Source organism: Giraffa tippelskirchi, chromosome 10, assembly GCF_054371585.1.
Source record: "Giraffa tippelskirchi isolate mGirTip1 chromosome 10, T2T-mGirTip1v1.2.pri, whole genome shotgun sequence".
In the NCBI taxonomy this organism is placed as follows: Eukaryota; Metazoa; Chordata; class Mammalia; order Artiodactyla; family Giraffidae; genus Giraffa; species Giraffa tippelskirchi.
This window is the reverse complement of record NC_137284.1, coordinates 97,598,892-97,612,142: the sequence shown is the minus strand read 5'-3', so window position 1 is coordinate 97,612,142 and position 13,251 is coordinate 97,598,892. Positions and strand designations below refer to the sequence as shown.

At 37.1% G+C, this 13,251-nt stretch overlaps 1 protein-coding gene and 1 non-coding gene across 2 annotated transcripts in view; both read left to right on the top strand.

Moving 5' to 3' along the window:
• Positions 1–13,251, top strand: part of MET (MET proto-oncogene, receptor tyrosine kinase) — a 120,694-nt gene that overhangs the window by 83,969 nt on the left and 23,474 nt on the right. The window contains exons 11-14 of the mRNA XM_081537884.1: positions 1,690–1,908; positions 8,813–8,959; positions 10,189–10,345; positions 10,547–10,687. Of these exons, the coding sequence (XP_081394010.1) occupies positions 1,690–1,908; positions 8,813–8,959; positions 10,189–10,345; positions 10,547–10,687 (664 nt within the window). The remainder of the gene's footprint in view (positions 1–1,689; positions 1,909–8,812; positions 8,960–10,188; positions 10,346–10,546; positions 10,688–13,251) is intronic.
• On the top strand, positions 6,783–6,855 carry TRNAG-UCC (transfer RNA glycine (anticodon UCC)). The gene has a single exon. It is a non-coding gene; the product is annotated as a tRNA-Gly (tRNA).

The following is a 13,251-nucleotide window of genomic DNA, read 5'->3' as shown; positions in this document are numbered from 1 at the left end:
ACTATTGTTTGCAAAAAAATCTCATAAAGAGACACGTGTTCTTTCCATATTCCCTGCTTCTTGTAGAATTTGAAGCTGACCATGATGAATTGAAGCCATTCATTATTTAACAGATAAAAACTCTTGGTCAGGTCTGATTTAGATTTACTGATCCAGCCAGAGTAAATTTCCAATCTAACAAATTCAAATCTTTTAAAATAAAAATATTGATCACCTTCTTAACAAAATGCATGTTAATTTGTTAACATACATTATGCCTCAGAAGCCATAAGATTGTTAGTTTTCAAATTTTTTGTTACATAAAAAATTATTGTAATAGCAGTAAAGTTGTTCATTTCCTTTTTTCAAGATCATAAGATAGCTTTTAGCATGGTAATATGGATTTGATACAAAGCTAAATAATATTTTATTCATATTATGTCTATATATCATTTTTCTTTATCTGTGTATAGCACACATTTTTCAATATTGGATAATTTTTAAATTATTTGTAAAAGAAAATGTCAAATTTCCAATTTTGTTTGTGCTTTTTATGTATATCCTGAGTCTTTTTCTATTGTGGACATAAGTAATTGTTTTATCTCCAACTCTACTTGTCAAAGAAAAGGAAATCTAAGGGATGTTGTTGCTTGTTTGTCTTTTCCTTGGGGGGAAAAATGCAACCATTTAACCTTAAATGCACCACTTTGTGTTGCTGGTTTAGTCTAAGCACAATCAAGAGGAAACCACGTTTTCCACACTTCTGTAAATCAGAATTACAAAGGGGAAAATTTTAAATGAAAGATGAAAGGACATGAAATAATAATAGCAGAACCTTTGTAAAATAGAGAGGATAGGAAAAGTTTGACCAATGTAGAATACAGAGTGAGCAAGAAACCACACAGCATGGGAGTCATGTGAATTTTAGAGCCAGTGGTCTAGGATTTATATTCTTTACTTTGCTACTCAGAGCTTTGTGACCTGGTCTGATGATATCAGCTCAAAAAGCTAGTTTCTTCATCTGTAACATGTGTGTAATCATAGCACCTACATTATAGGATTATTGTGAGAATTAAATGACACCAGCCTTGTAAAGTATTTTGCACAGAACCTGGCACTCAGTAAGTGATAGCTTAAAACACACTAATAAGATGATCTTACTACATAATTAATTATAGTGTGAACCATATGGTGCTTGGCAGTTGACAAAGCACTTTACCTTGTAGTATTTCACACTGAATAACATTTTATTGTTAATTTCTAAATGAAGCAGTTGAGTTTCCAAGTAAGGGCTTTGCCCTAATTCTGAAAGCTTGGTTTAAAGCTAAGGTGTGAACAGGACTTTAATTGCACAAAGTTCAGCTTCCCACCATGCAATAGCTGTTTCATAAGCAGCCTACCTCCTGGTGACTGTCCTATCTTCTTAAGGAAGATAAAGTGACAGAGGAAAGAGACAGCTTCAGATAGAATAGCATACATCTTCCCAGCAAGTGAAGCTTTGTAGCTCCTTTAAGGCTGGATTGTTCAGATAATCTTACATCCATCAAGTTTCCAGAAATGTGTTCTTCAACATTAGTGAGTTAAATGGAGATTTTTTTTCATATAATGTATATTGTCAATTGATTGTCTGAAACAGTGAAATGTGAAAGTTGCTATTGATGCTGTCAAGCTGTGTTCTGTTTACGGTGAATAATTGGTGTTTTACTGTAGGCATGTCAACATCGCTCTAATTCGGAGATAATCTGCTGTACAACTCCTTCACTACAACAGCTGAACCTACAACTCCCCCTGAAAACCAAAGCCTTTTTCATGTTAGATGGGATCCATTCCAAATACTTTGATCTCATTTATGTACATAATCCTGTGTTTAAGCCTTTTGAAAAGCCAGTGATGATCTCAATAGGCAATGAAAATGTACTGGAAATTAAGGTAAGAAATGCTTAAAATGCTCTCTTAAATCATCAATTTCCACTTAATTGACTTCATAGCTATGTGAATAAAATTGTTGTGCTTGGTCATTATCTTATATTACATTAGCAAATATCTAAGTTCTGAAAAGCAAATCTTTTGACATAGGACTAAAAGATATACATGATCATGGACTGCTTTTTAATGAAGCATTTAAAAATTCTTTCTTAATGTATATAATAAAGAGTAGTAAATGTAGGACACAAATCCTTTAAGTAAGTTCCCTGTGATTTATTCTTCTGCCGATGTCACTTACATATTTCCCTGGACACCTGAATGTGCTCATTACAAGATAAAAGGTAAGAGTCATAAAAGTAAAGACATCAATTGTAGTTCTGTACTTCCTTCTAATACTTGGAATTTTGTATCTGGGTGTGGTCATCTCTAAGCTGATTTATAAATGGAGCTGAATTTCCTCTACCTCAGGAATATATTAGCCTCTAAATATAATTTAATCGGACAATAACAAATCACCTTTTCTAAACCAGCCTGTTGCAAACAAAGAATACCAAAACCCCAGAGAGGTTACATGGTTTGACAAGTGATCAGATTGAGGCAGAACAAAGACTAGAATACAACTCTTTTATGTTGCTCCAGTCATTTTTACCTCAAATAGTAATAAAAGAGGCAAAATGATCAAAACTTTAAGTATCTATAGTCCCAGTCTCTAGAAACAGCAAAATATTTATATTTCAACATGATGTTTTTAGACATGCAGTATTTTCCCCCAAGAGTTAGCCTGAATGCAAATATGAACAAACACAAATAGGGTAGTCCTTGTTTAGATGTAATATAAATTCCCATAGATCATCTCCATGTAAGTAAGTGTATGTTTTTACTAAAATTATTCTGCTTTTTCAACAAGACTTTGTCTATAGCCAAACCCATGTACACATTCACACTCATACAAGTTTACTAACCTCCCAATTGTGTTTTGCACAATAATTAAGCAAGCCCAGCATGAAATTAAATGGAAGCCTGCTTCAGTGAACAGCATGTTTACCATAGCAAAGTTCTTTCATCTGCTTCTTTAATTAGTTTTAGAAAGGGAGAAAGAGCTTTTATCACGTTTTTTTTTCAATAAAATTAATCTAGTGTGACCTTTTGCTTTCAACAATTACTGTGTTTGCCATTTCAAAGATTCCATTTGGTTTTTCTTGATGAAAACAAAGGTTTATTTGCAAATACTTCTACACCCAGATAAATTCTATTTTTCTGTTCCTGTATCTGTCATGGAAGGATTAGAGAATGCTGCTGCTAAGTCGCTTCAGTCGTGTCCGACTCTGTGCGACCCCATAGACGGCAGCCCACCAGGCTCCGCCGTCCCTGGGATTCTCCAGGCAAGAATACTGGAGTGGGTTGCCATTTCCTTCTCCAGTCCATGAAAGGGAAAAGTGAAAGTGAAGTCGCTCAGTCGTGTCCGACTCTTAGCGACCCCATGGACTGTGGCCTACCAGGCCCCTCCGTCCATGGGATTTTCCAGGCAAGAGTACTGGAGTGGGGTGCCATTGCCTTCTCCAGGATTAGAGAATAATGGTTCTTTATCTACCCTTTCTAGCAGTCTTACAAGGAGGAGAAAACTACTTTTTCTATAAACTACATACCCATTATTCAATGTCCTACAAAATTGTTGGACCAAGAAAAATATGATTTGATATCCTCCTCAGCCTTTAATGCTATTCCCAGCCTGGCCCAAGAGGTCTCTGGAAATAGACACAAGAGACTTTCTTTTCTTGTCTATATACAGAATGACTCTTTTCTCTAACAAAGGTCTAGCACCTGTCATGTCACAGAGTGGCAATCTGAGGAAAATAGGAACATTTTAGGGGGACTATTTTGGGAGTGTCATGATTCAGTCATCTCCCATATTCCATTTTATGTATGTGTAAGAGGAAATCTAAGCTATAGGAGAATCTTTGTCACAGCAGTTTAACCCTTTATCGGTTTCTAAAGTTGACTATATTAAAACCTCTGCTTCTCTGAAATAAGGAACATAAAGCAAGAGAAGAGAAAAGGCCTCTTCTGGACAAGTAGTGAACTGTTTTTAGCAAAAGAAAGGGTGCTATTTTATTTCATGTTGTACGTGTTCAATTACCATTCAAAACATGAATGTGAAATATATTTGTGTTCCATCAGGGAAAGCACTATGGAGAGAATTCTGTTTAGAGTGAGATTTGCTTCTTTTTGCCAGGAAGTTTTGTGCTGCTTAAGCAGCCATGCATATAAGAATTATTTGGCTAAAAAGAGATTGTGATAGTTTCCAGCCCTAGTTGTGAGAATTGCCTTAGTCAGTAGTTGGCCCAGTGATTACACCATGGCCAAGAGGGTCAGCCAAGTTTGGATCAAGAGAACATAATAGAGACTAGGGATCGGTCTTCCTCAGCACGAATCAGAAACCCCATAATGTGGGCGGTAGTTTGTATCTACGGCTTAGGCACCAGTGTGGACAGTGGTCATCAGAAGTAGACATCTCTTTGGGAGTACACACGAAGGCACAGTGTTCATGTCGGCAACAGCTCACGTTTTTGTGAAATTTTAGTTAACACAGCACTTTGACAAATATTGTTTCATTTGAGATTCATGTGGCCATGTGAGATTGGGAGGTCAGTGATGATTATCCCCCTTTATAGATAAGTAAACAGAGGTTTAGAAAGATTAGATAATTTGTTTTGGGTCACATAGGGAGCAAACAGTATAACTTGGGCTCACAATCAAATTTCTTAATTCCATATTTGGTCTTCTTTCTACTACATTACAAAGCTTTGCATATTAACTTTCATTTAATGTATACCAAAATACCTTTCATAATAGCGAAATTTTCTATCATGTGTTATGTAGATGTCCATGCAATTCTTTAAGTAAAATAGCTCTAAACTCTTTACAAATACCTGAAAGTCAATTCTGATAAAAGAAACCCTATATTTCCTAATTATCCTATTATATGACTTTTTATTCATATTTTGTGGAAACTAGAGAAGCACAGTATTTAATGCTGGAACTAGAACTGCCTGACACTGCCCTGGGGCTTTATCATATTCTAGAGCATATTGATATACATGGTAATAGAGATGCTTCAGAAATTCAGTTTGGAGAAGTTGGTTAAAACATGAAAAGGAGCAGGAAGATCAGCTAAGTCAAGGAACAGGAACTTGGGCTATGGTACTAGGAAGGAGCCTAAGAACAAAGCTCAGATAGATCACGCTCAGATGGAGGTCTGTGTCAGTGTCTTGGCATTAGAAAAATTTAGAAGGGAGAGTCGTTCTAAGCCAACTCAGTCTACTTCCTGCCCAAAGCCACCAGAATTTGTCTTCCTCCCACTTCTGGCTGATGTACCTGGAATTACAGGCCCAAACCCATTCACAACCACTGTGAGGCCAATTCTGTCTACAACAAGGTAGAAATGAAGGGCTCTTTCCTTAGAAGTCATTTGTCCCAGTGTCAAGACCTATTCTTATTGGTGGGACTCATAAGTTGACACTTAACCCTTGAACAATATAGGTTGAACTGCACAGGTCCAACTTACATGCAGGTTTTTTTTTTTCAATAAATACATACTATAGTCCTATGTGATCTAGCATTGATTGAATCCATGGTTTCAGAACCTCAGATACAGAGGGCTGACTGTGAAATTATATGTGGATTTTCAAATACACAGGGGTCAGCACCCCTAACCCCCATGTTATTGAGGGGTCAACTGTTTTTCTTTGTGCTATACACTTTAATATGCATTCTGGGGTAGGGGGAGCCATATTCCAGGGCTCATAGACAGACCCAAGTAGCCAGTGAAGAAGCCAATTTAATTTTGGTTCCCCCAGCTTTTCTCAAATGACCTGGGAACTTTTCTCCCCAAATGCCTGTTAATGTCCCGTGCACTTAGTTTTGAAGCTTTCCATCAAGGTTCTTTGCCCTAGTTCCCAAGCTGCGGAGGCTCATATTCTCTTGGTAAAGTGTAAATGTCCCTCCACCACCATCTCACTGATTTTTCTGCTGCCAGCCTCCCTGAATCATGGCTGAGTCCTACTGCCATCCCCCTACATGGCCTTAGCTGGCTTGCCCAGACTCAACATTGTGGCTACCTGGACACGTGAAAATTTGTAAGATCCCTTGTGTAATGATACTATTTTTCAAATCCTGCTTCTACTCCTATCTGTTTTGTTCTGTAACCAGCTCAGACACGGGTTCCCAGGCCTGAGTCCTAGGTAGAAAAATATCATACCTGGCCAGAGTTGCAGAGGAAAGAGCAAGAGGCATACTAATATGACGCATTGGGAGTAATAGTTTTTTCACTTTAGAGATGTATTTATTTTAACATTGCAGTGAGAAAAAGCAACTCTTACTCATCATTATATTCTCAGTAACTAGCATTTTGTCATACAGTAGTAGACGGTAAGTAGTGCACGCATGCCAAGTCACTTCAGTCGTGTCTGACTCTTTGTGACTCTATGGACTGTAGCCCACCAGGCTCCTCTGTCCACGGGATTCTCCAGGCAAGAATACTGGAATGGGTTGCCATTTCCTGATCCAGGGGATCTTCCTGACCCAGGGATCAAACCCGCGTCTCCTGCAAACCCTGCAGGGCAGGCAGATTCTTTACCACAGGGCCACTGGGGAAGCCTAATTTTGTATCAAATGGAATTGATTTGCTTCAAGACCAAGTCTCTTCTTAAACCTTAGTTCTCAACGTGTAAAACAGTAATGACAATAATCCCTACCTCAGAGAAGTGTCTTTACAGGATAAAATGAGATAATTACAACTCTAGATTGCTCTATGTATGTAAGGGATTGAAGACCAGAAATCTCCTTTTATATTGCTTTATTTAAAAATCTATTGGACTTCCCTGGTGGTCCAGTGGCTAAGACTTTGCATTTCCAATGCAGAAGGCCTAGGTTCAATCCCTGATCAGGGAACTAGATCCCACGTGCTACCACATAAGAGTTTGAATGCCACAACTAAAGATGTCGCATGCCAGAGCTAAGACTGGGCGCAGCCAAATAAATAAAAACAAAAAAACCTTATATATAATGACTGAAAGGTCAACTAATCCAATTTTGTTCTACTATTTATATTATACTATTTAATAATAGTTAATATTAAATAATAAAAAGTAAATAAAATGTCTAAACATATACATTTTTTTCCACAGCTTGATAAAGCTATGTTTATTTTAAATGACAAAAACTAGCCTATACCTTCTTTTTTTTCTCCTGATTCAGTCCTCTCTGTTATATAGTAGTGGACTTCCAGTATCACATTTTTGATATCTTGGATTGTAGACTTTTAAAATAATCACTATATATACAAAGCTGATATAAATTCCTAACATAAGTCACTAATCATCGTGCATTTCTTAGTAGGCACAAATGAAGAAGAGTTTTGTTGTTCAGCTTTGTCGTCTGTTTTTGTTTTGGAGATGCTTTTATGTAACATCCTAGGCAACCCTGAGCCTAAAAGAAGGAATACTGGAAATGTAGATGCAGTATGTTCATCCCTTCCCCCAGCCTTCATCATTATCTAAGCTGGCAAGACACGGTTTAGTCATTCCCTCATAAATCAAGCCCTCCAGCTCTTTAATCTCTTTCCTTTGTCATTTCCTGAATTCCCTCCAATATGTGGTCCAGGGCCTTACCCCTCCTCAGTCCTAACCAACAGGTTGTCATTTGAAGCCTCAAGGTGACCTGTTAGATTTATGTGCTTCTGCATTGACTTGCCCTGTGTGGCTGACCTAGTTCAATGGAGTACACGTACTGCCTCTAGAAGTATCATAAGGATAGATTTTGTCTGTATCCATCTTTTTAAACTCCAAATTCATGTTAGAAAGAAGTATTTTCTTCTAACTTCTTTTCCCAGGATAATATCTTACCTAGCAATCTATTGAGATCTATATGAGGCAATGTAAGACTAGTTTGTCACGTATTAAAGATCATGTAAAATAAAGTGGAAAACAAGGTAGCAGTGCTATAGTTGTTACTGGCTGCTCTTTGTCCCTCAGAAAAATACAATTATGTTTTGATATCTTTCTCCTCAGACTAATAGCTTTTTAATAAATACTGTAACCATACTCATTAAGTCTTCATATGAGAAATTGTACCTCTGTTTTCATTTCTTTCCCAAGGGTAATTATTGGTTTCTTAAACAAAAGAGTGATATTTTAAATGCCTAATGGTGACTTCATTTAACTAAATATGTCAAATTGAATGATGTTTTTAAAGTCCTCATGTAATTATATAATTGTTCAAAATAATATAATCATGCTCTCATCATAATGAGGGTCTTATGGCATCTTACAGGGATGTCTTTAAAAATGGATTCGTTTTTATATAGGATTCAACTGTGCAAGAAGGATGAAAAGAAACTGCCCAACTCAAACACCAAAGAAATACATTGACTTTTAGATCCATACATCAAAATCTCTGGAGATGGGACCTGGGCGTCAGTATTTTATATAAAGCCTTCAGTGTGATTCTAAAAGTGAAGCCAGAGCTAAATGTCTCTGCATTAGGCAGCTCAAACTGAATCTCTAAATTATTTCCCTTTTGCCAACCATCAGTACCCCCTGAAAACATTAATAAGTTGATTATGAAAAAGACATCATTTGACGTAAGGGTGTAGTCAAGAATCTCTCCTTTTCTCTAAAATCCAATTTGATGGGAAAGCTAAATCCTATGATTCCTGACTAATTAGTACCCTAACATGGTCACTTTCTGTTTCAACCATCCAAACCCCCATGAAAATGAGTGTCAGATAATCATGTGCCTTGATAAACAACATGGCCTCTGTTTGCAGTATATTTATATTCCTTCATAATTGTTTACATTCCTTCAAACTTGTGAAGTGTTAACAAGCTCCTTTTTTTTTTCCTTCCAGGGAAATGATATTGACCCTGAAGCAGTTAAAGGGGAAGTGTTAAAAATAGGAAATAAGAGCTGTGAAAATATACACTCACATTCTGAAGCTGTTTTATGTACGGTCCCCAATGACCTGCTGAAATTGAACAGTGAACTAAATATAGAGGTGGGATTCCTGCTTTCCTCTCATGATGTAAATAAAGATGCCAGTGTAATTATGTCACTTGCAGGCTTAAAATAAATCATTAAAGCTCATTTGTGTGTAGGCTTTAGCTCATCAGTTTAGCTTGATTCTTAGTTGTTATTTTAGAAATGGTGATGTTTTTGTTGCACTGTCTCCTTCCCAAGCTTCAAAGGGTAGGTCTCAAAAGTCCTTGCTGGCTACACTCTTCTCCATCATGCCACACTCTTGCTAAAATTTGCTGTAATCCTCAGGAGGGATAAGGACACATTCAGTGGTGTCTTTTCCCACCTCTCACCACCCTAGGAGGCCAGAGCCAACACAGTACTGCCAGCCACAGTGATCTCAAATGCATAGTCCCATAAATAAAATAATGTGTAAGCACTGGATGAAGTGAAGTAACAAACTATTTTATAGTAACCTTTTTCATGTAAACAGCTATCTTCATTCCTTTAAAAGGCTGAGTAATATTCCACTGTGTAGATATACCACATTTTGTTTATCCAAAAATATGTGATTTTTAAAGGGTTCCTGAAGTTTTCAAAAACTTATGAAATGGGAACATATGAAAAATTTAAAAATCAAAAGCTAAATCATGAGATCAGAGTTTGGAGTTCAAATGCACCATAAATCCTAAAAATCATACCATGTTAGAGCTGGAAGGAGCATCAAAAACTTCTTCTATGTATCAAAACAAAGCAAATAAAAATATTCTGAGATTTTATTATCCCATAATAATAACAATTATTCATTTCTTATGGGGAGTCTCCTGTGCCCTCTACCCTATCCTCTAGGACAGAGTTAATGTTCTGTTGTCTCCACTTCTTACAATATGTTCATGCTTCAACAGTAGATATCATAGTGAACTATAACCATTTATTTTATTTTTTTAAATCATTAACTTTTGTGTTTGTGTCCCTTTTACACTTTAGTTCCTCGAGGTCAGAGACTAATTTTTATCTTTTTATTCCTAGTACCTAGTTATAAGCACAGACAGCTAGGCATCATGTAAGTATTTCAGTGATTAGTAGCCCCTAATTATTTGAACACTGAACAAGAATTGAAGAATGTCTTAATACTCTGGAGGCAATTATTCCACTTCTAGAACAGTAATAACCAGGTATTATTTTGAGCCTAGAGAGATTATGATTCAAGTGTGTAGTGTATTTTGTACATATCATGGTTAATTTCTGACTTTTATTTGTCATTTGTAGTGGAAACAAGCAATTTCTTCAACTGTTCTTGGAAAAGTGATAGTTCAACCAGATCAGAATTTCACAGGATTGATTGTTGGTGTTGTCTCAATATCAATAATACTCTTACTGTTACTCTGGCTTTTCCTGTGGCTGAAAAAAAGGAAGCAAATTAAAGGTGCATATTTTTTTGTTGTTGTTATTGTCTGTTTTAAAGGAGTTGCCTTAACAATACAATCATTACAGTTTAAAATTATCATAGATTCATATGTGTGGTCTTATGCAATCCATAAAAGCCATGAGTTCTGGTCACCAGGTCAAAGTCTACTCGGACCCATGATAGCCAAGTCTTTAACGAGGTCTTTCTCTCTCTTTTAAGATCTGGGCAGTGAATTAGTTCGCTATGATGCAAGAGTACACACTCCACATTTGGATAGGCTTGTCAGTGCCCGAAGTGTAAGCCCAACTACAGAAATGGTTTCCAATGAATCTGTAGACTACCGAGCTACTTTTCCAGAAGGTATACTTCAGTTTGTTTTTCTGAAAAATACCTATACATACACCTCAGTGGGTTGTGGCAGCGTTGTTTATTTTTGGTTTTGCCTTTATATTTTTATAAAAATATAAAAGAAGTAGTCACCTCTTCTTTGGCCAAAGAAGTATTTAATTTGACACAAAGTTACATGACTCTTATTTTTAAATGAACTCATATCTGAGATTTTTAGAAGCTTTAAGCTCTATTCTCACAAAAAGGTTCATTTTAAAAATCATTTGAGCAAAGGTGAGCTGTTTATCATCTGAGTGCAATGCTAAGAAACTGTGAAGCTCTCTTTAACAACCCAGGAAGAGTTAAGATGCAAGACATATTTATTGAAACAGAAGTTGGTACTGCTATATTTTTTTTTACCTGTGGATTCTCAAACATTTAAATTATACCTTTAGCACTCCTTTGAAAGAGTCTCAATGAACTGTTAGCACCCAGTCTTTTATCCACCACATCCCAGGACTTGAATATATTTTAAGTCTTAACCAGTGTGTGCTTAGTTGCTCTGTCATGTCCAACCCTTTGTTGACCCTATGAACCATAGCCCGCCAGACTCCTCTGTCCATGGGATTTCTCAGGCAAGAATACTGGAGTGGGTTGCCATTTCCTTCTCCAGGGATCTTCCCAGGGATCAAACCCAGGTCTCCTGCATTGCAGGGGAATTCTTCACCATCTGAGCCACCAGGAACCTTCAGTTATGCTGTTTAAAAAGGAGAGTTAACGTTAGGCCTAATAATTGTCAGATTAACCACAGTATTTCACATTGTTTCATTTAAACTCGCCTGGTAAAAGCAGAATGTCTGTATTGTATCTGCTCCATTATCTTTAGAAGTTACAGGACGTGAGTCAAGTACAAGCGTTTTCCTGGTTGAATATTTACCACTGGACAAATGAAATGAGTCACAGATCGTTGAGGATACTGCAGAACTTAGAAGTTGCTCATCAAAACAAGTACAGGAGCAGTGAGGCACTTAACATTTTAATTTTTTCAACACTTATTGCCTCTTACTTTTTTAAGTTTATGTTAGTTCTACAGAAGCCATTAATGTTGTCTTTTCCCACATGAGTCCATTCACCTTTAAGAATCCAAGCCCTTAACAACATGGGAAAATCAAATCCAGTTTATAGTTTTGAAATTTAGACCTATTTATTATTTTTTATTCACATTTAATGGCTCTAGTTTGAGATCTTTAAAATTCACAAGTGACTTTTTTGAAGAAGCATACTTAATCTTCCTTCAGCCTCATTGCTCACCAGACCTCTGTCATCATTGCTAAGGAACTTGAGTTTCATCCTCTTTCCTACAGTGAACCTACTCCTTGGAGACATGGAAAAGTAAAATAGGCAAAAGAAGGTTACCCAGAGAAGAATGAGGAAATGCACAGCCAGTACCTAATAAAGAGGCTCTTAGAGAGCTTCTCTGTGCATGTGTGTGGTGGGGACAGCCTCCTTATGAGTCTTTTCTGCAGACTTAGAATACACTGTGTGTCAAACCAGAATCACACTGATAGTTTGTGCACATGTTTGAACTTAATGGGAAGGTCAGTACAATTTCTGTGCCAGAGAACTTTTTCTTGTGTCTCATCAAGGATTTCCCTCCATCTCTGCACCTCTGAGAATTTAGAACCCTAATCTTTAGGTGCAAAAGTTTGAGAAGTGAAGGCAGAGGAACTGAGTTTATAGTTTCCATCATCTGGCTCATCTGCATTTCCATCCCCTAGGAAAGGTTTGGAAACCCTGACTCTGGGATTAAAGCAACAGACACCCAGCTAGGCTCCTTCCATCCCTCACCCATCCAACATCTCAAGCACTCCCCTAATGTTCTACCTCCTTAAAAGAAGGATGTAGAATGCATCTGTCTCATTTCTAGCTAATGATTACTATAACCTTCAATTTTCATAACTACAGGTGATCCCAAATTGATGTAGTAACCAAACTGTCCAATGTGGCAAACACTAAACATGTTTAAGTGGGTTTAGGAATAATCAGAGGTACCATCAACTTTCTTTTTATTCCACTCTCTTAAGTTCTGATTTTCCTGATCATTTGCAAGCCAACAATATTTTCTTTTGGTGCTAATGAGGACCCTCCCCCTACATAGGCCTCCCTTCTCTGTGTATTATAGACTAATACATTTCAATACTCAACCTAGTTTATCTTCAAGTCAGTTGCTTCCAATATAACACCCTCCCCTTGACATGTATGGATTCCCATTGGAAAGGGCAAAGCGACTGATGCCTTCTTTGCCCTATTTGACATGAAGAAATGTGCTCTCAGCCCCACAATTTCCTATCTAGCGAAAGGGAACCTTGCCTGAGACTCGTTATAAAGATCAACTTACAAGGAATGCTGATCTGATCCCTTTCTAAGTGCCCTCAACTAAGCAGTGAGGGTGGCGCACTAACCCAGTCCTTAGCTGCTCCCTCTAAACAATGATAATACTAGATCTGCTGCCACCACCACAGGATGGAAAACTTACCACGAATGTGGAAAGTTTTCATTTCTAAAAGTTTAACCATAACATATTTTTAGTCGTTTGT